Here is a 27,868-nt window from a genome sequence, read left to right on the forward strand (position 1 = left end):
AAGCAAACACATAGTACACCAAACTGAGCTGAAGTGAGATCAATCAACAGAACAAAGCTACATTTTCAACATCTATCACAATTTAAAATCTCCTGCCTAGATTTGAACTATCATGTGTACAAAATATTTTTTTAACTTGCTAGTGATCTAACTCTCGCACTGCCATAGAGTACACACCAGCAAATCGGACAGCGTTGATGGATGAAGAGTGCTCATCCAGCGTCTGTACTAAACCATAGTCTTCCTCAGCATTTAGGACGTGAATCAGACGGTCCCGGCTAGCAGTGGCTAGCAGCTTCAGCCCTGTCTCGGGTTTGGAGTACTCCAGACACAGGATCTCAGAATCATGAGCCTCTACTTTCAGGATCTCCTCCATACTCCTGAGGTCATGAATCCTGTAGGACACACACACACACACACACACACACACACACACACACACACACACACACACACACACCCAACGAATCAGATCATACTGCATTGAAACAAGGCTGGGACAGTCACCTACTGAGATTACTTCAAGGAGTCAAGTCAATGACTTTTCTCACAGTTACATTTAATACCTCTCTCAAACTAGGCCCTAAAATCAGTTATAGGGTTGAACCATATCTATGTATTCTACTTATTAGCAGCGCTGTTGATCGATGGGTCATATTTTGGAACCTGTCTGTGCTGTCTGTACTCTTTCATGCCTCAAGAGACACAATGCGACAGCAAGTAGACAGGGCTACACGTTCAGTCTGTCCAAAAAGCACCCAAATAAACTCCACATGACACTTACAACTCATAATAAAGCGGCTGCAGTCCATCTAAGCTAATTCGATTTTACAACGTAGCGCTCCGCAGTTAAGGATTTAATGTCAATTTGACTTCAAAGTAATGGTATTAAAAAATAGAATTAGCTACGATAGACTGCCGCCGTTTTATTATTAGTTGCAAGGGTCATGTGGAGTTCATTTGGGTGGTTTTTTTTGTAGAATACATAGATATGGTTCACAAACCCCGAATAAACATTTTAAAGTCACCCTGGGAAAACTCATTGCATGATTAAACTAACAGACTTTTCAAAAGTGCAACGGTGCCCCTTTAGTTTGCCCCCTGCGGGAGACCCCATTCCCTACCTCAGCATCCCGTTGCGATCCCCAGATGCCAAGTGTTCCCCGTCTGGGCTGACACAGATGGTCCTGATGCCAGTCCTGCTCTCTGCAGTCTGCCCATCCGCCTTCTCTGTACTCCCACACGCACTTCCCTCTGTGTCCAGCAGGGCGGCCGTGTTCTCGTCCATGTAGATGACCTTCAGCAGATCCTGAGGGGCAGTAGTAGTAGTGGTAATAGTGGTTGTAGTAGTAGTGGTAGTAGTACTGTAGTAGCAGTAGTGGCAATAGTGGCAGTTGTAGTAGTAGTAGTCATAGTGGTAATGGTAGAGGTAGTGGTAGCAGTAGCAGTAGCAGTAGTAGTTGTAATAGTTGGACTAGTAGTAGTAGTAGTAGTAGTAGAAGTAGTAGCAGTAGCAGTAGTTGTAGTAGTAGTAGTAGCAGTAGCAGTAGCAGTAGCAGTAGCAGTAGCAGTAAGAGTAGTTATAGTAGCAGCAGTAGTAGTAGTAGTAGTACTAGTAGTAGCAGTAGCAGAAGCAGTAGCAGTAGCAGTAGCAGTAGCAGTAGTAATAGTAGCAGCAGTAGTAGTAGTAGTAGTAGTTGTAGTACTAGTAGTAGTAGTAGTAGTAGTAGTAGCAGATATTTTAAACTCACCTTGCTGAGGACGTTGTGTGTGTCCCCCTGTGTGTGTCCCTCTGTGCTCCACAGTCTGACAGTGTTATCCGTTGAGCAGCTGAGGAACACTCCAGACGTCAGGTCCGTCTCTGACCCTTCAGGAACATCTGGAAACATCTGGAGAACAGAGGGAGATGAAGAACACGTAGAGAACAGTAAGGTAACAGTAAGAGAACTGACTTTCTTCCTCTCACTACTCTTTCATGCACTCTTTAAAAGACTCACAACGCTACATACTGTATAGATTTATATTCAGTTGACATCTTTCTCAGTATCTAACTGCTATCATCTTCATCATCCTCATCCTCATCCTCATCATAAAAGGGTAAATATCTATTCGGAATTGTGTTGAGTATCTGCCATGTTTTGACTGTGTTTACCTGAAGGTCCCAGACACAGGCGGCGTGGTAGAGGGCAGAGTGGACCTTGCCCACCCTGTGGAGGTCCCTCACGTCCCACACGTACATGCTGTGGTCGTTATATACACAGCTCAGCCAATGGCTGACAGGGTCATAGGTCACTGCCACAGAGTCAGCGTAGCGAGCCTCCATCTTGTTGGAGAACAGGTGGCTGATGGGAGACAGGATGGGGTGCATGTGTCATGTTAGCACATGGGATACTACAAAAGACCTGATAAACCAGTTACACTCACCATGCTGTGTGTGTGTGTGTGTGTGAGTCACCTGGCCTGTGTGATGGTGGATACGTCAGTGCCGAGAGCGTGTGGGCGTGGCAGGGTGCAGATGAATTGCAGGTCAGCAGGGCTGAAGGCGCGCACCACTCCGTCTGAGCAGCCACAGAAGATCAGCTCCTCAGACACCGACAGAGACCCTGCCACGCCGGTCTGGTGGACAAGACACAACACAGCAGATAAAATATAGAATTGAGGTGTCTATTTCTTTTTAATGCTTCAAGGTAAACAGGCATAACCAATTCGCTGTTTGAATCAAGTCCCCGGAATGAGACACAGTAGGCAGCTAGAATAAATCAACCCATTTGAATGCAGTATTGTACTACATGTTGTGACTGAGGAAAAACAATACCTGAAGATACCAAACAACATACTGTACAAACATTGAACATCTCTACATAGATAACTGAACAATGAACAGTCAGTGATGCCATAGGTTATGTTTATGTAAGCTCAGTGGCCTAGTCTGACTGGACTGATGACAAGTCGAAGCGGCCCCATTGGAACAATCCCAAACAAATCCTGTCACTGTCCTTGTCTGTCCCTAATCTCAGACTGATCTCCTTACTGACAACAGGACCAGAACACACAACCCTATAGAGACCAACAGTTGGATTTTGGCTTGGCTTGGCTTGGCTTGGCTCTGATGCAACAGCACTGGATGCAATGATATGTTTCCCTATTTGCTTCCCTACTAACACAGTCAGTCAGTCAGTCAGTCAGTCAGTCAGTCACTCACCCGGAGGTCCACCCACTTGTCCAGCACCCTCTTGTCGTTAAACTCGCACAGCAGGCCAGAGGAGGTGATGCAGAAGGTGCTGTCAGACTTGGGGCCCCGCCCACAGGCCACGTCACAGAAGAAGTTGTTCCTGAGCTCCCCCAGGAGCCCTGAGCGCCCCAGCAGAGGAACAGGAGCGCTGGCCTAGAGACAGATCACAGCAGCTAGCTGTTAGCTTTTATGCTAGTTTGAACATAAAAACATACACAGCATACACAGCATAGTATTAGTACACAGCATAGTATTAGCATCCTAATACACAGCATAGTATCCATAAACAGCATAGTATTAGTAGTTGTGTTACCAGTTAGTTGCATCTGTGTTATTTCATCATTTGTATTGACATAAATAATACGGGGAGATCCGCTCACTCCTAAAAATGCAATGAAAACAGAAAAATGCTGGTATAAATGAAACTACCTTGATAGGTTTGGAGTGGTCCAGGTACCAGAACTTCACGTGTCTGTTCCCAGCGGTCACAAAGTAGGAGTTGTCCTCAGAGAACGACACTGCTGTCACCTTACTGGACACCTTGTTAGCAGCAACAACTGTGTCTTTCTACAAAACATACATGAATATTGACATTTAGATACATGAAACTTCATCATCAATAGCCCACAGTTCATTTAGAGGAAAATAGTGCCTTCATGTATAATATGCAACACAGGTCAATGATAGAAGATGATGAGAAATCCATTGGCTGATAAAGCTGCAACATTAGACAGGTGAAGAGTGTCTTGATTCACCGAAAGGTCACATAGGACAGCTGAGAACCTTATTGGTTTACAGAAATGTCACACAGGGCAGCTCAGGAACTTCATTTGTTGACAGAGAGGTGATGTTGGGCAGCTGAGATGCCTATAGGCTGGAGGCTGCAACAGTACCTTCCAGGCCCAGACGTTGACCATCATGTCATGCTGGTATCCCACGCTAACAATGTAATTGCTGTTGGGGGAGAAGGCCACACAGGCGACACCAAATTTATGTTCCAGCCGCTCTGCCACCTGTCTCCTCTCTGCCACCTCCCACACACGCACCGCCGGCAGGTGACCGCTCTGAGGGAAGGGAAGGTCGAGGAATGGCGAGGTGGGGAGGCAAGTGTGGGAGAAGTGCGGGAGAAGTGTGGGAGAAGTGTGAGAGAGTAAGGAAGTGGGAGAGGGGGGCATGGCAGAGGGGGTTGAGAGAGAGGGAAGAAAGAGTAACATAAAAAAGGGTTAGGTCAAACATGGTAATGCCTTTGAAGATAGGTCAGTTATCTATCAGCCAAACACCAGCACCACAGGGGGGTAGTTTTACCCTCAACAGCAGTCCCTTGTGAGATGACACACATAGTGTTATCCATCATCAAAGAGTGGATTAGCTCACCCTGTGCCTGTGCCTGTGCCTGTGTGTGTGTGTGTGTGTGTGTGTGTGTGTGTGTGTGTGTGTGTGAGTGTGTGTGTGTGTGCGTGTGTGCGTGTGTGCGTGCGTGCGTGCGTGCGTGCGTGTGTGTGTGTGTGTGTATAATCAGATCATCCCCTCCACTTCATCTCTGTCACATCTTCTTGATTGTTCTGCTTAATGGATTCAACATTGTCTCTTAACTGGGGGACTTGACATAACAACAGCGTGACATTGATCTTTAGTCCAAAGAACTGTGAGATGAATGTGGAGATGTGAGATTAAGCTTTGATCATAGAGAACAGTAGGTTACAGTCAAGTAAAACTACACACAGTTTCAGAGGGGAAGACTTGCCATTGTAAGGTAATTCTGTTGATTTGTGCCCAATCTCAGATCAACTTTGACAATTCCATTCGGAGGGCAAGATGGAGCTATTTTCATAATGGGATAATACTAGACGATGGGGGTTAGGGAATTACTTGAAATTGTGCGTTTCTGTCCTTATAACCAACAGTATTTCTAAGGGCATGGTACTTGGTACTTTGACCCCTGCTGCCATGGCAACCCCAGAGTGAGCACTCATCCACTTACAGGCAGAGGGGTTTTAATCAGCTCTAAATGGCTGTGAGGGATTAGGCTAACGCGCAGCAGAGATCACAGAACACAGCAGCAACACAACCCACATGAGCTAACACTCCCACTGCAAAACACAGGGAGATATTCAATCAAACCCTCAAACTCAGTGTGCCATTAAATTAAACCCACAATGCAGGGCACCAGTTAATCAATTTCTAAACCAAACCTGTGTCTAGGGCATACTGTAAGTCCAAACCAGGGGAGTCTGGTGGAGGTAGGACTGGCTTATTGTAATGCATGGAATGGAATGAGGAATAGCATCAAACATGTGTGAGCCCGTCCACTCATTTCCTCCACCAGCCTTCACTGATCCAAACACTGTTCTCACTTCATGCAGTGCGAGAAATTGCCATTGAATTCATCTTTTTACACGTAACGAAAAAGAGGAGACGGGAGAGGGAGATACTGTAGCAAAGGTGTCCAAAATACTGTCTGAGGTGTGCAGATGAGACAGAGTAATAAGCGGTGAGAAGTTGAGGGAATGAACGAGAGACAGGGTGAGAACTCACCTCTCCTGTGACCAGGTACCTGCCATCTGGAGAGAAGGACAGAGCTGTGATGGTCTTCCTGTGAGAGGAGAGAACACCTTTCTCAGTCTCGTATGGAACATTCTGGCGTTGTGAAAACTGGGTAAAGATATCACTTACAGCGATAGGTAGCCTGTGGCTGCTTTGACAATTTCATATTCTGAACATTTAGGATCTCTACGAACGTAAAAAGTATTACTGTATGTTTTCAAACGTTTCAACCTTGGTACTCCCAATATCGCCATCAATACACACACATCCATGTGTCATGGACTATTGCTCTCAATTCGACTTATTCTACTTCTATGGATGTTGCCGTCATGGGGATTCTGTGGGGACTCACCTGGAAGTGTTGAGAATGTAATGTTGTCTGTTCTTCTTTGGATTCAATAGGACCACCACACAGCTACAGGATAGAAAATACTATTAGGGACACAAACACAGTGACTCTCTAACCCTAACCCTAACCCAGGGGTCTGATAGGCCTAAGTGGCTGAGTAGGCTAGGCTACATTGATATCGGTTCACCAACTAACTGAGGGACTTTATACAGTATAGGGTCGCCCGGAACCATACTGTGCTGGCTTGGATATTTTCCTTTCACATTTTTGTTTTCCTTTCCAGCACTGTTTCAAGCAACTATAAGTTAGATGTGTAACCAGGCCAGCCCAGAACAGCTCAGTTTGGCTCAGCTTGGTTCGGTGTCTGAGGAGCAGGCTTGAGTGTGCAAATGCATGGGTAGAATGTGAAGAATGTGGGTAATTGTGGTCTTGTGCTGCCAATGCTTAACAAAGAGATTAGCTAAATTGTATTGTATCTATTGTGTGGCAACTCAGCCTTCAGGGCTACAGAATGAACTACACCACATATGGAAGGGATAGAGGATTGATGATGTAACCTTGCCCTCCAAACAGCCAACAGCTCTTTGAAGGCGTTGTTTGTCATCGAGTCTTATGAGTTTTGCAACTATGCTCGGAGTATGTAAGCACTGTTCAGTTCTCCTAACACTACAGTTCAAAAACTGATCTCAAACTGAGACTTAGCCAGGGTAATGATCATGTGAACCTCTATGTGCCAGACATCAAGACTGAGGAAGACAACATCTATTCCATCCATCCATCCATCCATCCCTCCCTCCATCCATTCATCCATCCATCTTCCCAAACAATGGGTCTGATTTCACTCCAGTGCCTTGAGAGGCAGGGTCCCCTATCCCCTCACTAACCTACACCAGCCAGGATCCTCTGCTACAGTTCTGAATACTATACTTATCTGGAACCTGGGAACCCGTCATCATGAGCCTACCTATCATTTCCTGCTACCAGCTCCTGTCTTTACACCACTTCCTGTTCACGTTGAATGTGGGGGGAAGGTAGAGACAGAACACCCTGCCAGATATCTGGCGACTGTGTCACAACCGACAGGAAGCCAGGTACATGTCCTTGGACTAATAGGTGTACCAGGAGTATTAATAGAGAAGTTGAGAGGATTGGCAGGGTGTGAACAATGGCAGTACAGTCTGAAAACACTGACACACACACGCACACGCGCACGCACACACACACACACACACACACACACACACACACACATGCAGCAGTGAAAGCTCTTAAGGTCCTAATTCTCTTGTTGTTCCAGATATTGCGCTGATTTAAATGGCTTTGACAAACACAGCTCAGAGGAATACAGAAGAACCTACTTTATTTCCTTAAGACTAAGACCTCCTGAACTGTGTTTCTCTGTTTGTTCTCTGTTTCTGCTTAGACTCGGTAACACTCAGATCCTGAAAAATGCTGATTGACCACTAATCCTCCCATCTCCAGCCTGTTTCCATTGGTCTTATTCAGCATGGAAGGGTCTCAGCCTCAGTGCTCTAATGCTGAGTTTGCAGTACCACGGGGCATCTTATAACTCAGTACAGCACAGAGATGCAAACATAAAGAATGTGCTTAGGGTTGAAAATAGAGTAGCAAAGATCATTATTGATGGGTTTGAATAGTACCGTATCACTGCCAGGGGACCCACCATCGTTTCCTAAAGATACCACCAGCAGATACCACACACATTTGCAAAGCACACTATCTGGTCCTGACAGAAGTAAACTCATCTGAAGGCTGACCAGGATTGGGTCGGTCTTTGGCCAGTCTTTGATTTGTCAAAGGTTAGATGTAAAGATAAAAGTTAGCCTTTGGAATTCATTTGAATTAGATTGTGTCATGAAGTGATACGTGAAGCCATGGATCCACACACACGTGCACATACACACGCGCAGACACACAGACACGCACACACACACACACACACACACACACACACACACACTCACCCAGCAGGATAGGCCACCAGACCAGAGCGTGGATCACAGGCCAGACCACTGTTCCCAGAGGCTGTGATTCCCAGTACTCTCTCCAACGTCACCTACAGTGGAGATACAGAGTAATGTTGTAATTTTGCTAAAACTTGTCCTCAGTAAATCTGTAGATGCAAGACTATGAAAAAAGATGACTAAGAACAGGGAGCATATGAGCACTAAAATTCACTAGGGTGAGACAACATATAATCAGTTGTTAATTTCTCTGGGTAGATACATGTAATTGTATGGTTAACCAACAGCACATATACCCGTTTGGAATGTATTGACAACATACGCGTGGTATTGATTTATTACTAAATTAGTAAGCATGTTATTACTTTGGCTGTTTGGCATTCATTCTGTCGAGTGAGTTTTGATAGATAGAAGCCAGTGGGCAAAAATGAGTCAATGTCTATTCCACATCTCTTTGAAGATCAGAGTTGTGTGGTATTTAATGTTACTGCTAAGGTCTTCCCTTGTGTGTTGTTGTGAGGTAATTCTAATAACAAGACACTTGGTGGTGATCATAGGGAAGAGGTCCTTCTGCAAATGCCCTATAGAGTCACACGATCAGAAAAAGACTCTCTGACTCAACCTCATGCAGTGGAAAACTTGTCATATAGTCATCAGGATAAGAGCCAAATAAATTCATATAGCTTTGCATGGACCTCTTTTTTTGTGACTATACTTTTTTATGGGTTTTCAACAAACAGTAATGAGACAGTAAATGAACAGTAAACAGAGTAATGCCACAATAATGCATGAATACAATAATACAGGGTTAAACAATACAAACCTAAAAGGGTAGGGAGGGAGACACTGACATTCTGAAAACAATATTAGTTTATTGTTAAATGAGGGGGTTGAATCTGTTTAGTTTTTTTTACCCTTCCAAATCATGCATAAGGGCCATAAATGGGAAGTAAATAGGGGACAGAGAGTATGGCCAGGCTTACTTACTGATCTGCATCATTCAGTCTGGTAATGAAAGGTACCATGGTACTACATTGTTGGTTTGCTCACAATTGTAAGTGATAAGAGTATAAAGAAGCCAATATATAAGGCATTGTAAACCAAACCTGTTGCACGGAGAAAATATTAAAAACAAGCAGCATAGCATGATGCATGCAACAACTGACTGAACGAGTGGGGAGACTTGAGAACTGTTTTTCTCTGTTGAAAGCATTGGCTGACATCTACAGTAATAGAGAGCTGTCACTGACCAAATATCAGGGTGTTTTAGGCTTATCCACATCCCTGAATTATGCTTATTATTATGCATAGAAGATATAGGTCTATGCATGTGCTATAATTAAGAATGTCAATCAAATGTATCACTTTTCTCAGTAAATGTAATCTACTGAGGATAAAGGATTCATTTATAAACCAAATACAGGAGTTACATACTGAATAATTATTTCAACAGTATAGTCTTAATAACATCGATATCCTACGAGTATATAGTCGTCAAAATCCTAACGTTGATTTGACAAATGTGTCACCCACCTTATTGGCAAGATTTTCCCTTTTATTCTTCCGAAGTTTGACGGATGGAGAACGCAGCAAATTCTTTAAGCGACTTTTTATTGTTGCCCCTTCACCTGTCATCTTGATGGTACAATATTCCGATAAATATTATAAATGAGCAACCATCCAATGTGCTTTGGTCAATAAAACCTAGAAATCCAACCTACATGAAGTCCCTACCCTGCGATACACTCTACACCTCCGAGTTTGTTTGAGAACCTGGTTTATGAACGCGCATTCGACTCCTAACTCCAGCTAATACGTCGTGCTACTGAGTAGCCAGTAAGCAGGCATGAATGCGTACACTTTTAATCGCTTGAGTGGGTAAGCGCAGTGTTTTTGTTTAAAGGGTTCTGTAATGAGTTTAGTTCATTCTGTTACGCGTCCTGCCTCTCCTCAATACAAGTGTCTGTCAGTCGATATCTATAATGTAGCGGTCAATCATTTATCACTGTTGCATGTTATGATTAAAGCACTACTGAGAAACCGTTTGTGTTATATGAAGGACAGTGCTCAGAGAGCTGAGCTCATCATAATTTGGCTTTTTGAAAAAAAATGAGGCAATCAAAATACATACATACATGACTTTGCAGGTGCATGTTGCACAGCCTACTGTCCACGAGTGCGGCACAACTCCTGGATTAAACGCATTAAACGCAGTGTTGTGATGTTCTTGGATGGGATTATTTTCTGTAACTGGTCTAATCCACCTGGTGGTGTAAAATATGTGGTTTTATGGAAGATACCACACAAGTCACCAAGTAAATTTGACTTGAAAAAACGTCCCACAAAAAATGCTTACACGGTTTTATTAACTTTCAAGGCCACAGTATCTTGCCAACACACCTGAGTGATTGACAAGTCATTTCTCTGCAAGAAAAATGCATTGAGGAAAAACACAAGATTGGCTTTAAGAAAATACATATGTACAAAGGTTATTTTCATAGATAGGTCTGCCTACAGTATACTGTATCTTAGAATTTGCTTGATTGTTACACAAGGTTGTTTGTCTTTACACTTCAAATATGTGTTGTTTACACATCTTGAGTCATGTAATAGATAAGTTCCTCAAAATCAGACCTAGTCCTATTTGGTTAGAATATAAAAGGAAGCAACACATGAGGGAAAATAAACTATTCACCATGTTTCTCACTGAAAAGGTGTCTCGAAAATTAGGAATCATAACAATCATATTTGCCAAAGACTTAAAGTGCTAATTCTGACAACATAATGACCTGTTGGAATTGAAACCAACCTCAGGATTTAGAAATATTGGACACATCCATCGCTGCCATACTACCCAATAAGTCTTGAAACAACATTTACAGTGTTTTTGACAGAGAATCATACATGGAAGTTTTATCTGGATTCAGTTACTTCTAGCTACAATGATTCTTGGTAACTTCAAAATGGCCCAGGATGGAATTGATCCGTTCTGTGGTCATGTTCATGCAAGTCCTATATTCTGCAAATTCAATCAAAGATGACACAAACCCCTGATAGATAAACTGAATAAAACATGGAGATGGATCTATCATGCTATCCGAGTCTACCATGTACTGAAAGGAGAAACAATACATAGCTTCCCTACCTTTGTAAAGGGGATTAAATAACGTGAGTACATCTTCTAGAACATAATATTGATTTCATCAAAAAAGCATGACCGTCATATTTACCCCAACATGGGGCTAAAAAATCTTGAACTACTCAAATAACAACCATATTTTCCATACAGTCATACATTAATTTAATGTTCTCTCAACAACTTCATTATTGAAAAACCTCTCCTTAGTGTAAAACAATGTCCACTTTGTTGCATTTTCCCAAGAAGGCAGGCAGATGTATACAGTAAAGCTGAGACTGGGAGGAATAACTACCCCAACACACACAGGCATGTTTATCCAGGGTCCTTTGGATTTGTGATCAGGCACATTTGGTGGTGCTTTCAATGACTTGCCGCAACCCTTCTTATTCATATGAGTGAATGTGGACTAAGAAGGACGCTGTCCTGAATGGGTTGAAGACAAGACTGTTGAAGGTAGACGTTGATGATGTTGTTCCTCTGGTTGGAGCCCTGCTGAACTGAATGACCCTGCACTGCCATGAGCAGCTTCCCTAGTCCTCGTCTAAACGATAAGTTCTCTTCACACTCGTGCCCGTAGCAGCACGAGTCACAGGCCGGGTTACAGGGCTAACCAAATATCGACCCACTTGGGCTGGGGTATCTCCAGCCCGTCTTATTGGGCTGTCTCCAACCCGACAAACCTTGGCCGGGCTACCCCCTGCCCCCCTGGCAGGACTATTTCCAGTCCGAGTCACTCTTGCCAGACCACCCCCAGCCTGTGTTCCTGGGCTACCCCCAGTCTTCGTCAAAAGACTATGATCCACGACGGGAGTCACTTCGGTATTCACAATGCTCTTCCTAGGTCTACCCCTGGGCCTGGGTACTGGCGTTACCAAAGCCTTCTGTTGTTCAGCCAAGCTACCCTCAGATGGAGTTACAGGGCTCTCCTCAATCCTCTTCCTGGGCCTACCCCTGCGCCGAGGGACTGGAGTCACAGGGCTATCCTCAGCTGGAGTCACAGGGCTGTCCTCAGTGCTAGGTGCTAGGGTCCGGAGCAGAGAGGGCCTTTTGGGGGTGGCTGAGGCAGAGGGACTGAGAAGACTGGAGTTCCGGTCATTGGGCTTTTTCTCTAACTTAGATACAAGTACTGCTTTCTTTATAGGTTTATCCAGCGAACCATCCTTTGCCTTTGAGCCGTCGTTGTTGTCCTCCTGTTGTGCCGAGTTGTCCTTTCCCTCCCGGCCCATGTTGCCCTTGTCTTCAGATGGAGCCTGCACTAGCAATGCAGCCTCTCCTTTGCTGAGGGCCAACACCCTACCTCCTGTCTCTCCTCCGGCCACCTTCTGCGATTCCACCGGTGGTCTCCAGGTGGTGGTGTTCCGTCGAGAGATTGCAACGCGTTGAGTGGTCCGTTCAAGGCGGCCCTTGACAGAGTTTTGGGGTTTTGCAGTCTTGTCGATTGTGGTAGAAGGCTTCTCCTTCTCTTCCGCGGAGCCATTACAGACCAGGGCCTTCTCCTCTCCCTTTCCCCCCTCTGGCCTCTCCTCTCCTGGGCTGTCTGAAGGCTGTTCAGGCTCTGTGCAGACCGTGTCCTGGTCCTTCTTAGGGTCAGAAGGCTGTGGGTCAGGGAGTTGTGAGGGGGTGGGAGTAGAGGTAACCTCCTCCTTTTCCTCCCGCTGCTTGGATGATATCGGTCTGGGGCGCACCGTCACGTTCATGACCTTCACTGTGTAAATAGGTTGCATACATTGGTTTGCTGTGGCAAATAAAACACACACAGTCAGATGACCAGTCTCACAAATGTAACATACAATATTGGAGTTATAACACCAATGTCACAAATATAACATACTCTGTTATGACTAGATTACAGTATCAGTGGACAATTTAAAACCAAGTCATTGCGCCCTTTCAGATAATTGCAGTGTTAGTGGTAGTCCCCAAGAGGGTCAATTGTATTCAGTATAACTAACTTCCTTTATTTGTAATTATTTCTCCAGTAAAGCGTATCGTATTGCATTTGTGTATGAAATGTGCTGTACAAATAAAATGTAATTGTTTGTTTGTTCGATCGATCGAGTCATTAATTAATTCATTAAGGGTAACCAAATATGGGTATTCAATCGGGAAGAGTTACCTGGTTTCAGAGAGGCAGGGAGTATTACCCTGCCTGTCTTGGTGCGTATCAGGGGAACCCCACTAACGGCCTGACCTACAGGAGAAAGAACCACAGTCTGTCAGACACAACAAAACATCCCAGCCAGACACAACAACAGGGCAATCAAAATTTTATGACAACAAAACAAGTTCAATATAGTGTTGTCATTGTTGTCATCATAAAAGGGAGAGACACTGTCAAGGGAACCCCAACACACGAGTCAACATTGTCTTCCTCTGTCACGCTCCAGTTAGAATGTTTTGAACTACTGAAAAGATGTGATGTGGTTTAAGCAGTATGGTGGAATTCCACCGTACCTACCAGAAAGCAGGGTGTTGGTGCTTAGGGGGGAGCCCTCCATCTTCCGGACAGCTAGAGTGTTCTGCCGCTCACAGAGCCCCCTCAGCATGGTCTTGATCAACTCCTCTGGATTTCCTACAAGGTAGACACAGGAGGGTGTTGAGCTCTCTAAAATTTAAATTTTGATACATACTGTATTTTCTTCAGGAAAAAAACGTTTTCGCTCAAGTAGCACTGGAAGGAAGAAATTGGAGGACGGACTCATTATAATGCATGGAATGGAATGAGGGATCCCATTCCTTATTCCTTTCCATGCATTACAATGAACCCGACCTCTTATTTCTACCCCCACCCAGTGAGTAGAAAAATTAAGCCTTGAGAGCTTGTTCAAACGCACCAGACAAGCGCGCGATATCCTTCACGTAGGTAGACTGCATCTGGGTTAGCATCCTCTTCTTCTCTTCCAAAGAGTCAGACTGGACTACCAGGGTACGGATCTCTTTCAGGGCCTGGAACACAACAAGGTTACGCAACAATGAGTCCTATTGATTGTGATGAGTTCATACACCTGTTTAACCAGGTCTAAAATCAAGGGACAAGACGACAACCAAAAAACGCTAAATAGAATGTTGAGGAATGTTAACGTATTGCATAGCATACACAGTCTATCATGTCACGCATCTCTCTCTAGCCAAAAGTGTTTGGGGAGCTAACCTGTGAGAGGATGTGCAGTTTAGAGACCCCGGGAACCATCTCTTTCAGGAACAGCACGTCTCTGAGCTTGGAGAAGAGTTTACGGTGTTCATAACGCCGGAGCCTCTCCGTTACAGTGTGGTTCCTACGTCCCCCATCCTCTCCAGACCCATCCTCTCTCTCACCCTTAACCCTCTTATGGTGCCCTACCTTTGGTTTCTGAGTAGTTTCAGAATCCTGAGTGGTGTCTCTGTGGGAGGTAAAAGATCCACTTTAGAAAGACTTCAGTAAAAAGGTCTTCAAGGGTAAGTCCGTCTGGCTTTTCACACGCACACGCACGCGCACACACACACACACGCACGCACACGCACACACACTCTTTCTCTCTCTTGCTCGCTCGAGTCTTACTGTGTCTCTGTCTCTGTCTCGACAGCGGCCCTCATCTTAGCGATGGTGATCCTCTGTCTCGTCTCCTCCACTGTCTCAATGTCCACCGTTTCCTCTTCACAGCAACCCTCCTAGGGACACCACACACAAGCCATTCAGGGTTAACAAATAAGTTGCTGCAGTTTACACATCGGGTGCATACTGAATTGTGTGTGTGTGTGTGTGTGTGCGTTTCATTATGAGACACTGACTGATCTCAACAATACCTCTTCGTTGTTCACATTAAAAAACCTTTCTTACATCTGTGTTTCTGACATCTTCGTCGCTGACGCTGTCCGATTCCGAGGTGTCGTCGGTCATGTCAACCGAATCAGAATCTGACTCATCCTCCCTCGTGCCATTGGACATCCACTGACTCACTTCGGAATTCACACCCCTTAAATCCTCCTGCTTTTGCTCCGTCACATACTGTGTGAACTCTGTACTTTCCCCCAATGGTTCAGACCTCCTTGGCTGCGAGACTTCCCCTCTCTCTGCATCACTCTCATCTGACAGCATCTTCTCATCACATGTCAGTTCGTTTGGCTCCATGGGGCCAGAGGAGTGGGGCTGGACTGACTCAGAGTCAGCTGTAATAGCTCTAGACTGTGTGGGGCTCTTTTTCGTATTTGTCGGTTCTGATCGGGAGTCAGAGATACTGCTGTGTGCCAGTGTGGTGCCAGTGTAGGAGTGGTCGGAGCAGACCACCTCAGGCTGAGCTGTGTCTGTGCTGGTCGCTGTGGCGGAGGGAGAGGATGAAGAGAGGTTCTGACACTTCGGGGATTTTTCCCCACCAGTCCCGTTTGTAGTCTTATTGGGTTTGGGTGGCTGTGGAGCACCAGGCTTAGGGAGTTGGATGAGGGTGAAACCCCCAGGTAAGGCCACTCCTGATGGGCTTCCAGTGGTCTGGCCTGAGCCCTTGGAGAGCTGGTCAGCTGGGGGAGGGCAGATCCTGAAGGAGTAGGTCCCTCTCTCGCCTAGGAAACTGGGCGTTTTGAGGGAGGAGGAGATGGTGAGAGAGAGAGGTGAGGAAGAGGACGATGAAGAGGTCTGGGAGGGTGTGATTGTCCCTGATTTTCCGGTGATGAATTTGACGAGCGGGCCAATGGGAGGGGGGCTACAAGGGGGGCGTATGGAGGTCGTGGGAGGTTGGGATGGTGGAGCTGCAAGATCTGTAGAAAAAACAAGGAACGATATCAGAGGGCATTGAGACAAGACATTTTAGACATTTTTTTGAGAACTCAACATTCAGCAGCTGCTTATTATAACACCCACCAGGGTCCTTTGCCCCAGTCTTGGGCTGTATCTGTCGGACAGGCACTAGCTGGATGAGTTGTCCATTAGGCTGGCGGTAGAATTTGGACCCCTGGGGGGTAGAGACTGGCTGTAGCACCATCTTCTTTCCCACAGGGGGCATCACAGGAAGAGGAGGGCCTGGGGAGGCATCTGAAGCAGCAGTGGGGGAGACAGGCATGAGGAGCAGGCGGGAGCGAGAGCGAGCAGGGTCCTGAGGGTTAGCGGGGGTCGGCGCAGTGGGAGGAGTATGGGGAAGCTTGCCCTTTTCTAGAAAAGGACAGAAGTGACTATATAAGATAATAGATACCTCTTTAAGAGAATATAAACTTTTATTTATCTACCACGGAAGCATAAGCCTTCATTCATGAGAATGATATATTATGCAAGTGTTACAATTAGAAACCATTATGTAGTAGCACAGTGGCTCCTAACTTAACTACTGATATTTGTATATAAAAGGTCAAGGTTAGGGTTGCGGGAGGGTCATCTAATCCAGGGCTGCGTTCAAATACCATTCTGAACTGAAGGAACATTCCTTCCTAGCTAGTTGACCAGGAAGATATTGGGCCCCAATTTGATTCAGCAAATAGTGCTGAGCAAAGCAATAATAAAAAAAATACCTTACAAGTCAGATTACTCTACAGAATTATTTTTATTGTAGCTTGATTTTAACAATGGTTTTGAGAATTTCACCCCACAATGCATTGCTCTAAAAATGAAATATTGTGACAGGTTCAAATGCTTTAGTTATGTTCTATGACATGTAGTTATGTTCTATTAAGCAATTATATGTCCACCAAAGCATCACTATATTGTTATTAATAGGTTTGGTGAATAAATAAATCAAATTCAGCACTGCTTTTTTCCTTGCTTCCTTCTTCTCCCATCCTTACCTTAACTTAGTGACGTTTTTAAACAAGGTCAAGGAAAAGACAAACAGTAAGGAAAAAAATGTGCATCTTGAAAGTATTCGAAAGCAGCCCTAGTCTAGATCTGTGGTTAGGGTCAACAGGAATTTGCTTGTAAAAGCGAATTTATCTAAATGAGCCTAACTTGGATAGATAACGAATGTTAGATGAAAGTCCAGCAGCAGAGTGAGAATATCTTACCTGTTGGTCTGTGGGCCACAGCCTTATTGCCTGCCTGTGGAGGGCGAATGGCACCAGGGGGGGGTGGTCTCGGCCTGGGGAAAGAGGTAGCTTTGGGAGCCCCTGTTGGTGGGGCCTTGGTGAGCGAGCGAAGCCTGCCCGTGACAAACGCTGCCAGCCGATTGGCTGGATGCAGAGCTCCCATCTGGCCCAATAACAGTCTGGCCTGAGAGTAGGATTTGCCATTCACCTGAGGAGGGGAAGAGAGAGAGAAAACAGAGTTACTTAAGAGATACAGTAAATCTCAATAGTATGTCTAATTAGTTTAGGGATGCATATGTTTTCTCTCTCTCTTTTTTGTTGTTGTTTTCCCTATCATTGTTCCTTTAAATGGTTGTATTGCATTTTGTTTAGAAAAAAATAAATAAAAGACAGCCATGGAAATACTATTATAATATATTGTTATTTAACACAAAACACTGCACACTACGCCTACCAGTCTCTGGTACAAGAGATTTCTAACCCCAGTGAGACTGACCTGTTAGAATTAAGACTGAAAAGAAAACTAGAATAAATGACGGTACCTGGATGAGTCCCAGAGCAGGGCGTCCTGGCTGCTTCCTCCTGGCCAAGAGTCTGCCTGCAGGCACAACACCGGTCAGGAACGGCGTCACTCCAACCTGCAACTCTGACTCCTCAATCTTAGAGCTGCAAACCTCTTCATCATCTTCTTCATCATCATCATCATCATCAGTGTCGTCATCGTCCACCTCCTCCTCATCAGTTTTGTCGACTACTGTTTGACTGATGCGGATCTAGAAGTGGGGACATGTGGGGGACAAGTTCATGAGCATTGCTTAGTTGATGGCTACTGAGGGTGATTTACTGACTGAGGTTTATGACTACCAGCTATCATTTCTTACATTTCAATTCATTCATTCATTTAGAAATTGAAAAGGCATCTGTGATAAATCAGTTGACTCACAATCAGTTGACTCCCAAGCCTACCTTGAAGGTGATGGTGAGGCCCTCGGCCTTGCGTGCGTGGATCTCGGAGAGCAAGCGGATGTGGTACGGTCCGATGTTGAAGGGCGGGGTGAGGCGGTTCTGGCTCATGCGTCGACAGAGGACTCCAATGACCAGTTTGCGATGCTGGTCCCAGTTACAGTCTGACTGGATATTCAGCAGCCTGCTCGGCTCTGAACCTTTGGACCGGGCCTGAGGAGGACACTTCCCTACTACAGAGGTTAAAAGGTAAAAAGGTTATTGCGTTATTGGTAGGTCAAACTGAATAGTTTTATTCAGTTCCAAGTTACAGCCATTTGCTGGAGGTGCACATTTCAAAATCTGACCGATGTTGTTCAGCAGAATAGGATTACATGCCATCTAAACATTTTGTCAAATGCAATCTTACCAAACTGTAGTTTAGAGTAGCCTCTAATAACATACTGACCATAGTCATTGTGCCATCTTACCTGATTTATACACAGCAGAGGTAAGGCCAGGCGTGTTTTTCAGCACCTTTCCACTGCTGGGGGTGGGACTGTTATTGTGGTTGAAGAGATGCAACTGGGGAGGGGGTTGGCAGTTGAACCCTCTCACACGAGCACACGTCATCATGCTCTCAAAGTATTTATAGATGGGGTCCTTATCCTCCTCTGGAATCTGCAACCGGCACACACATAGATATACAATACATTAATCATATCTTATAAGCTTTTCATAAATAAATTTATGTCACAAAGTACGTATAGCCAGGCCTGAACCCTTACAACCCTTTTAACAGAAAAGTAAATAAAGTTGTGCTAAATATGAGCTCTTCAAAACCACATCTAAGGACAGAAGTCAGAACCTGGGGGTGAAGCCGGGGGTTGTAGCGCCTCATCGGAGGCGACAGCTTCTTAGGCACGATGGGGGCAGATTTGGGGATGAAGAGGGGCTCAGGGTCCACCCCACCACTGGTCCGGTCCCACAGGCTGGAGAGGTGAGACCCTGGGTCGGGCTGAACCTGGTGCTCCAGGTTAGACACAGCTGGGGAAGGAGGGGGATGCCACATTTAGTTTTGTTAATCTAACAATTCATCAATGTTAATGTCTGTAATGAAAGTGCTACACCACACATCTGCGACTGATTCAGTTGCGTAAAATGTTCTCAGGATGAAAGTACCCATGTTTACATTAGTCAATGTTAGGAGTAAAAAATGCAATTGTCCTTGAGGTAAGCTTACTGTAGACAGGCAGCATCTGGTTCCCATCCTCTACCACTGTCATCTGTTTGATGATCTTGCGTTTGAAGCAGCCACAGCCCAGCATGCACTCAGTCCGTCTACAGTGTAGGGGACCGCGGGAACGACGAGCCAGGCTGGCGCACACACACCCCAGTCGACAGAACTGCTGACAACACTCAGGGCCCTCCACTGGGTCCACAGGGAGGACCGGGTTTTTCGGTAGACCCTGAAGGGGGACAGAGGAGACACCAACATCAGTCAGTTATCTGAGACTCTTTACCAACATCTAATCTAATACTGCTGCTGTAGATGGCGGTGTAACTGCATTGCCCCTACATGGGCTCTTTGACATCCTGTAACACTGACAGAGAGCAACCACATTTCCATGGACACATGCACTGTCACTGCCTCCATCCTCTCTGTAGTGATGTGTTTGTGAGTGTGAGTGAGAGTGTGTGTGTGTGTGTGTGTGTGTACATAAGTGCATGTATTACTTGTGCTGTAAGCAGTGCAGCCAGAGCCATCTCTATCCTCTCAGGGGTGATGTGTGTTTTCTCGTGTCCCTGGTTGACTGCTCCCTCCTCCATCTCTATCAGTCGGAGCTGGGACTTGGAGAGCCCTGGGAGTCTGTGGACTGACACGCCCTGCCCCTGGCTGCTCACAGGACTACTGTCCCTCCTCACCGCCATCTTGCCAGGAGGGGACCTGCACATAGAAATACAATTGGATATTTTGTTTCTGTCACACTGACACAAATATCATTTCGTGGAATCTTCTCCTCATCTCCTTTCCTTCAACATCTCCTTTCCTTCTGAAGGAACTGAACAGGTGAATGCCAACCCAATAATAAGCATCTTGTATATTGCTTGATAACACCAGTCAAGAACTTTCAGATCAGTTAGGGTGAAGGAGAGGACACAATGAAAGGGATTGATTCCACACTCTTGGGACACAGCCATTCTATGATAGCCCTTCCTTACCTCTGTACACCAGGGCTGGGTATGTGTGTTGCTTTAGGCCCAGCTGAGGGTCTTGCTGCACCAGTGGCTTTGTTAGAGCTAGGCATCTGGATGGGCCGTAGGACAGGGGCAGGTTTGGATTTGCCCTGTGGTGGAGTGTGATGCTTTTTGGCCTTGGACTTGGCTGTTTTGGGGGACACTTTGGAGTTGGCAAAGGGTGGAGGAGGCTGCGTCAGAGCTGCGTAGAGGAGGGGTTTGCGGGACAAGGGGCAAGGTCGGCAGCCCCAGGATGGGGGTTGGGGTGGGGGGGCACGTGTCTTCAGCACGCTGTCCAGGGTACGCACGTAGCTGGTGCTTTTGGCAGGAAGCTGATAGGCTACAGAACCCAGGGGGTTGAGGGAGAAAGCATCAGCGCGATCGCTGATTTTCTGAGCCTCACTTTCCAGGTACTCATCCAACATGTCGCTGCAGAACGCAGAGCGGTTCTTCAGCACCCCCTCTGGCAGGGAGGAATAAACACAATTCAGTAAGTAAAACCAAGAGACCAGAAAATGTGAAGAATCTAGCTGCCCCACAACACTGACCCAATGGGAGTTTTGTGTTTTCTCCCTAATAAAAGGGGTGAGGATTTGGTTGGGGAGATCCTAGTGCCTAGAACAGATCCTAGAACGGCAGCCTAAAGCTATTGAGGGAGGGAGCCATCCTTACTGTCATGTGTGGAAGACTCTTTCTTCTTGTTGAACTTGTCTCTCCAGCCCTTTATCTTGGTCAGATCACTGGTCTTTCCTGTCCTGGACAAAAAGGGCACTCCATCTGCAGGGAGGACACAAGGCCATGAGAGACAGAAAAGATCCATCTCACTTGTGTGAAATGGTTGCTCTCCTTAGCCGATTCTCAACAGTAATTATTTGATACCTCCTGTCCTCTCTCATTGCTTCATTCTTAAAATGCATTGGTGGAAAAGTTGAGGCGAGGATAGAGGACATGAGGAATCAAGCCCATGTCTCCTTTCCTTCATCTGAACCATCCACCATATTGTTTCCCCCCATCCTCAGGTCAATGCAGATTAAATTGAGGAGATGAGTAGAGGAGACTACTGAGATGCACTCATAATCTCAATCATGATTACTTCACAGACTAAAACAGTATGGCTGCACAGATACCAAACCATGCTGTAAAAGAGGCAATTCAGAGTGTTTAAGTTGGTAGAAAGACATCCCATAATTGCATTGCCTTATTATCTGCATGACTGATGAGAGGGTGAAATGAATTGAGGATGATGAGTGCAACTGCATATTAAAAGCTTAATGGGTTTAATACATGAAAACAGCTGGACCATGCAACTGAAAAATGCTATCTTCTTTCAAATGTAACTCAATTACCAAGCATTAACATTCCTCAATCCAGCAATAATAATACAACAATTAATAATTTTCCTTGTTGCCAACTGTGGCAATATTCCATACACTACTTATGGTTACACTCAAATGAGTGTGAAAATAAATGAACATAGCCCTGTGTGTATTTCTCCTTTTTCAAAACATATTGACACTATTGGGGATTATAGAAGCACAAATGCCTATTTTTGGGATCTTAGAACGGAAACTCTTTGAATATCACAAACTATCAATTCAAACAAACTATTACTCATTCAAGTAGTCTGACTCACCAGTGGGCAACATCAGAGCTGTGGCGTTCCCCAGCCCAACAAACACAGGGGGAGGTAGGGGCAAACACACCCCAAGGTACTGTAGGTCTATGGCCAGGGATGGGTCCAAGGAGCTTAACTTCAGTCCAACTATAGACATATAAATACCATGTGGTGAAATGAATACTAAGAATTAATCAATACAAAGGTATAAATAGCAGAAATTGATACAATCTATGTATTCAGCTTAATTTATTAACAATATGTTATTATGCTTATGCTCCGCAAAGACAGGTGTGTGTGTGTGTGTGTGTGTAGCATGTAAACTCACCTTCCTGGAGCACAAGGTGGATGACCTGTCTGTGTTTGAGTCTGTTTAGGTCCTGCAGTAGAACAGTCTGCAGACGAGCAATCTTCTCCTCGTCAGTCTCAGTGACCTCCACCGCTGCTGACGGACACATACAGGTTAGAACATAACAGAATAAAATACAATGGGAATAAAGAAGAATGAATAAAAGCACTTTTAGAGACACATATCACAAATGCAGATTTGTAAAAATGACTATTTGTTTAGCTGTTCTGTTTTGTGTGTATCCAGTGGGTCTAGTTGCCAAATATGTTGCTAGTGAAAGATGAGTCATTTTCATAGAGTAGATTCTTTGTTGCCTTACCGGTTTTCTGAGGGACTGGGGATACCAGTGGTGTGACACTGGGTGGTATATCAACAAGGAGACCAAGAGCTTCCTACAACAAAACCACCATATCCTGTCACTTCAGGGCACAACAATGACACTCAAGTACTATGGAAAATACACCATTGTAATGTGCAGTGAAGAACACAGGTAAAACAGCAGCCTAATGTTATCTACAACACACATGCTACCAATTTCATGTTTGTAGTGTTGAATATACAGGAAATCACCCCATCGATGATATTATTTTAGCGTAAATGTTGTTTTACCTTGGAGGTGAACGACACAAACAGTAGACCCTCCACGTCGTCCAGTTCTGGTTGCATGGTGACAGTAGCTGGGCTACTGGTTGCCGGGATGGGGGATAACACTGGTCTAGGGATATACCATCCATTACCCCTGCGCTTCCGCGTCTTCCCCTTTTTCCACGATTTGGGGACAGCAAAGGACACAGCTGAGAGGGTAGGGGTTGGGGGTGAGGGGGTAGGGATAGGAGGTGAGGGCCGGGGCATGATTCTCCTTGGTTGTGGCATTTTAGAGGTTACACAAGCAGCATTCTCCTGAGGTTTTGGAAGCGGTATGCGTGAGGTCACGATAGGTTCCGGAAGTGGAACCTTCCGTGAGGACGGAACTTCCACTGGCAAAGGTTCCGAACTGTTGGTGACGTTTACCACAGGAGGGGCAGAGGTTTTATGTAACCGTGTACTGTCCTGAGATGGAGGAGCAGTCAGACTGGCTGGTACAGAGGGCAGTGCCAGCTGAGCTCTCAGGTACTGTTTGTGGAAAACATGCTCACTGTCACTGTTGTCTAGGTCCACCCCCTCCTCACTGGCAGAGGCATCTGTTATTGGAAGGGTCTCTGAGTCAGCTGGTAGGACAGTGGAGGAGGCCACTCTCCTCAACTTGGGTTGGACCTCAGTCTCCCCCTCCTCAGAAAGCGTTGCAGGGAGGGAACGCTTCATACTGTTGCAAGAAGTTATAAGAAAAGATGTCTTCTTTGAGAATGGGTAACTTTAATGATACACAGCTGGTACAATAATAAAACAAGAAAACAAATACTTAATTTTTTATTTTATTTTTTATTATTACATCTTGATGTGTGCATGTGCCTTAGTTTAGTGTGATCTTAATATGTCTGTCTGACTGCCTGTCTTGAGTAGCAAGTATCATTTTATTGTAATCAAGAGCACTAAATCACTGTGTGGTGATCCTAAGTTGGTATGATAAGAATGGAGTAATATTAATACTTAATGTCACAAAATGAAATGTGGAAAATAGAGTATTAAATTAGTAGATTTATATACGTGGCAAAATGTACAGTGACAATCAAACATGATACCGAAAAGCTGTCAAACTCACCTGAGGTCTTTGTTCTTTTCCTCATTCGCACTGACACAGTCTGTTACAGTCTGTGTTCTGTCCTTCATCTGCTCTAGCTGCTCACTTCCACTAGGCCTCGCAGAGTTCAGACCAGGGGAATGGGTATCTGTTCTCCCCTTCTGAGGCTGCTCCGATCTGGGCTTGGCGAGACGCTGGTTGGTTGCATCCTCCCGGAAGCCCCTGGCAAAGGGGTTATAGTCGATCTTCAGCTGGGTGATTCTAATGTTCTGGTATGACGTCACAGCATAGAAGTCTGTCTGGGGGAACGTGAAGGTCATGACCTCATGCCCATTGAGCTGAAAGTGTTTAGGGTTAGGTTCAGGGTCACCTACGTTTGCAATAGGAATCACATGTAGTCGAGGCCTATAGCGGTGCATGGAGTGTAACAAAACACGTCCTTCCTGATCCAGAAAGTTATTGGTTAGTTTCAGTTTATAGAAGGACACCAGGCTGGCCATCCATTGAATGCCCAGGGCAGGTGAGTCCTGGTGGGGGAAGACTCGGCTGAGATCCTGGATGTGTGGATCTCCCGGGCCGCTGTTCTCCCAGTGGGTCCCGTTCCAGCGATACCGGTAGGAGTCTGCGGGGGTGATGGACAGGACCAGGGTGTAGCTGCGTGTGGGTTCTAGGCCCGTGAGGCGGTAACGGCAGTAAGGGAACATGCGACGGCCCGGTTTGGTGAGGATCATCTCAGTTCCACAGTGGTAGAACTCCCTCCATACACTGTTGTTCTCCAGGGTGACACACACCTCCCCGCAGGTTCTCACTGCAGATAGAGCATCTTCTAATAGGCCTCTGGGGTCTGGGTTACAAGTCGTGGGTGATGCTGACACTACAGCAGGGTTAGCTGGGCTAGCTTCAGTGTCTCCCATAGTGACTGTGGGTATTGCTATGGCTGGGTTAGCTGGGATAGCTTCAGTGTCTCCCATGGCGACTGAGAGTGTGGGTAATGCTATGGTTGGGTTAGCTTGGCTAGCTTCAGTGTCTCCCATAGTGACTGTGGGTATTGCTATGGATGGGTTAGCTGGGATAGCTTCAGTGTCTCCCATAGTGACTGTGGGTATTGCTATGGATGGGTTAGCTGGGATAGCTTCAGTGTCTCCCATGGTGACTGTGAGTGTGGGTAATGCTATGGATGGGTTGGCTGGGCTAGCCTCAGCGGGTGAAACAGCTAACATGGCTTCATTGCTTGTCATGACAACAGCTTGGTTCTCCGCCCCTTCCTCGTTGGAGAGGCATGGCTTCATGGTGACACAGACAGGTGTAGGGGGTAAAGGAGTGACGGTTAAGCTCTCCTCCTCTTCCTTAGATATCACAGTAGGGTTCTCCATGAATGATTGTTAACGTTGTGAGCTATGGGCTGCATAGGGCTTCAACTGGAACTGTCTTGTGGTCCTGTTCATTTGATATCTAAAAAGCAAAAACAGTGCATGTCAAAGCCAAGCAAGCCAGACCGAAGCTTTAGCTCAATCAAACTTGCTAACATAAGTTTACGTAAAGCATACGACCGGGCACGGGGTGTATAAGGTACGCTAACGCAAAGGCAGTGTCGAAGTGAAACTATTGAGTTTAAATCTATCTAACTTTGTATAAAACACAACCCCATTTAAACGAATTAAAATGTCAGGATTTCCTAAAACAATGTTACAGCTGGTGTAAGATGTTGGAGGTTGACACTTTTGCTCACGAAAATATATAATCAAATATTTGCACTTTTCATAATCAATATTGTTATGCATAATTAAAATGCAATTGATAATAACGTTACCCCGTGTCGAATTCAATTTACAAATGAAGTCCTTGCCACAACGTCATTTCGTACAATGGAGTGCGTAAAAGGTGTTAGTAGTAGTAACATAGCAATTGGTTAATAAGAGCTCATCAAATTCCTTCTCATGTCCCCACATCTCTCCTTTATATGCGCCTGTGTCGACTCTATTTTCTTCAAAAATAGCCAGTGCGGAGAATGAAAGTTGTTTGACAACACCCCGTCCTGCCCTGACCAAGCCTTGTTGTAGGCCTCCACATATTTACCTTCCTACCAAGTTAAAAAGTTCGGTATTTACTAACACCTACCTTTCAATGTCGTGTGGGTGTTTAGCTGTTTAGGGAGCTGTATAATCAGCGTAAACTCAACTGTTGCGCGCCGTCGACTAAACAAAAGGCCTCGATGTATTCTTCGAGCATGAACATAAATTCGCAAATGGAGGCCGAAGCCACGCAATGTTCACATCGACCATGCACGCAGGCAACCAAAGCGCATGCACAACATCAAGCCTCAATGGCGCGTGATTCCCACGCCAGCGCGAGGGGAGCGGGAGTCCATCCCGAGGATGTCTCTGCCACCTCGAGCTCAGTCCGTGGCCTGAGACAACTCCAGCGACAAGTCTGCGAAAATAAACAAAAAACACTCACTGTCTCTGCCTTTGCGAGTCCTGCAGAAATCGCAAAAACAAATATTAGTTGTGACTCTCTTCGAATCTTCAGCATGTTCTTCCACTTCTACCTTCAGTCCTTTCGAAGATCTCACACCGCTGAAACACACTCACACTCCATACACACACGTATCCGTGCTCTCGGAGTGTGACGTAATACTCACCATGGCGGCACACTTTGGTGGTAATGCGCAGGCTCCCTCCAGAGGTTTACCGGGCAGTTTCGTACAACGGACATTAAAAAAGACCCCCCTGCCCGGGGAGAATGGTTGGTAAATAAAGTTAAAGTTGCTGTATTTTTAGCAAGTCCAGTGAAATGTAGGTTATTTTTCCTTCCCAATGGTGCTCTAGTTGAATAGCTTTGGCAAGCCTCTCAGGTCTAAAGGGGTAATAAATTAAATTATTAAATTACAATAAATTCCCTTTGTAGGGATAGCCTATTATATGAGGCAAACCCAGTCCATATATGCTGACAGTCCTTGCCATAGACAAACTGCATATAGCAATGCAATAGCCTTTGCATGTGTTAAGCTACTTAGTGTGTAAAATACCTAAGCATATTTTCATAGGCAATACAAGTTCTCAATGGTCGAAGGCTAGTGTCAAAACAGTTGATTCCCACTTGGTGCCTATAGTTTTGAGTGATCCTATGTTATACCCTATTTGTTTTGCTATTTTATTTTATTTTAAGTCTAATCGTAATGCCCCGCGCGAGTAGCTCGAAATCAGTATCAGACTTTATGACGCTTACACACACTAATGCGCTTTATTGTTATTTTCATCGTGAAATATCAGAAGAATGATTTAAATTCTATTCCTATGTCCATCTTTGCATATATAGAGTAGGCTCTTGGGCCAGTATGGGTAGCCTGCTGCAACCTACAGCCACGCGCCGCACAGAAGAAACACAGCCTGAAAGATATAGAGAAACAAATATTTATTTAAGCTTCCATAGCGTACTTAAATAGTTTTTTAAAACACTTAAGATGGCCCTTTGTTTATTATTGGTACCCCCTGATAGCCTCATAATGTTATGCGTCACCCGCGTTGATCATTTTCAAGTGCCGGTGCCCTTGTCTGCTTCCACTTCCCTGTCGAAGTGTGTCGCCGATGTGAGTGGACTCGACGAGGCTTTACGTTTGCAGGCCAGGCCGCACTAATGAATTTGATGTTTTCAAGGAAAATACATTTCGGAATAATGTGATAATGAATTGAATAATAAGAAAAACCGTTTTGCATCGAAAAGATCTCGTAATGTAATATCAGAAATAACGGGAAGAGCGCTTTATACGCGATAGCAGTTGCCAAGCGAAATATAGCCTGAGCTACAACATCCAT

At 45.3% G+C, this 27,868-nt stretch overlaps 2 protein-coding genes across 4 annotated transcripts in view; both read right to left on the bottom strand.

The window, feature by feature from the left end:
- LOC310818402 (mitogen-activated protein kinase-binding protein 1-like) overlaps window positions 1-9,745 on the bottom strand; it is a gene marked incomplete at both ends in the record, with an annotated part of 18,659 nt that extends 8,914 nt beyond the window's left edge. Inside the window, 12 exons of the mRNA XM_083689346.1 lie at window positions 178-395; window positions 1,125-1,309; window positions 1,752-1,889; window positions 2,153-2,342; window positions 2,456-2,616; window positions 3,203-3,385; window positions 3,662-3,799; window positions 4,126-4,296; window positions 5,768-5,825; window positions 6,129-6,191; window positions 8,111-8,202; window positions 9,644-9,745. Of these exons, the coding sequence (XP_083545472.1) occupies window positions 178-395; window positions 1,125-1,309; window positions 1,752-1,889; window positions 2,153-2,342; window positions 2,456-2,616; window positions 3,203-3,385; window positions 3,662-3,799; window positions 4,126-4,296; window positions 5,768-5,825; window positions 6,129-6,191; window positions 8,111-8,202; window positions 9,644-9,745 (1,699 nt within the window). The remainder of the gene's footprint in view (window positions 1-177; window positions 396-1,124; window positions 1,310-1,751; window positions 1,890-2,152; window positions 2,343-2,455; window positions 2,617-3,202; window positions 3,386-3,661; window positions 3,800-4,125; window positions 4,297-5,767; window positions 5,826-6,128; window positions 6,192-8,110; window positions 8,203-9,643) is intronic.
- A 720-nt stretch (window positions 9,746-10,465) lies between these two features.
- On the bottom strand, window positions 10,466-26,613 carry mgab (MAX dimerization protein MGA b). 3 transcript variants are annotated; one of them, XM_083689452.1, is made up of 24 exons: window positions 26,511-26,613; window positions 24,075-25,505; window positions 22,985-23,678; window positions 22,695-22,767; window positions 22,355-22,471; window positions 22,045-22,173; window positions 21,084-21,188; window positions 20,397-20,874; window positions 19,911-20,121; window positions 19,417-19,642; window positions 19,042-19,220; window positions 18,665-18,854; window positions 18,198-18,427; window positions 17,774-18,004; window positions 17,211-17,439; window positions 16,081-16,251; window positions 15,067-15,977; window positions 14,788-14,897; window positions 14,590-14,629; window positions 14,401-14,466; window positions 14,084-14,195; window positions 13,708-13,821; window positions 13,366-13,440; window positions 10,466-12,984 (listed from the first exon to the last, which is right to left on the bottom strand). In XM_083689452.1, the coding sequence occupies exons 2-24, from the start codon at window positions 25,424-25,426 to the stop codon at window positions 11,780-11,782; spliced, it is 7,248 nt and encodes a 2,415-aa protein (XP_083545578.1). In that variant the 5' UTR covers window positions 25,427-25,505; window positions 26,511-26,613; the 3' UTR covers window positions 10,466-11,779. The 3 variants fall into 3 exon arrangements, with proteins under 3 accessions (XP_083545578.1, XP_083545577.1, XP_083545576.1); XM_083689451.1 differs by having other exon boundaries at window positions 10,466-12,954; window positions 14,401-14,629; XM_083689450.1 differs by having other exon boundaries at window positions 14,401-14,629.
- Between the last annotated feature and the right edge of the window lie 1,255 nt (window positions 26,614-27,868).

The sequence above is a fragment of the Argentina silus genome, assembly GCF_951799395.1.
Source record: "Argentina silus genome assembly, chromosome: 17".
Taxonomy (NCBI): Eukaryota; Metazoa; Chordata; class Actinopteri; order Argentiniformes; family Argentinidae; genus Argentina; species Argentina silus.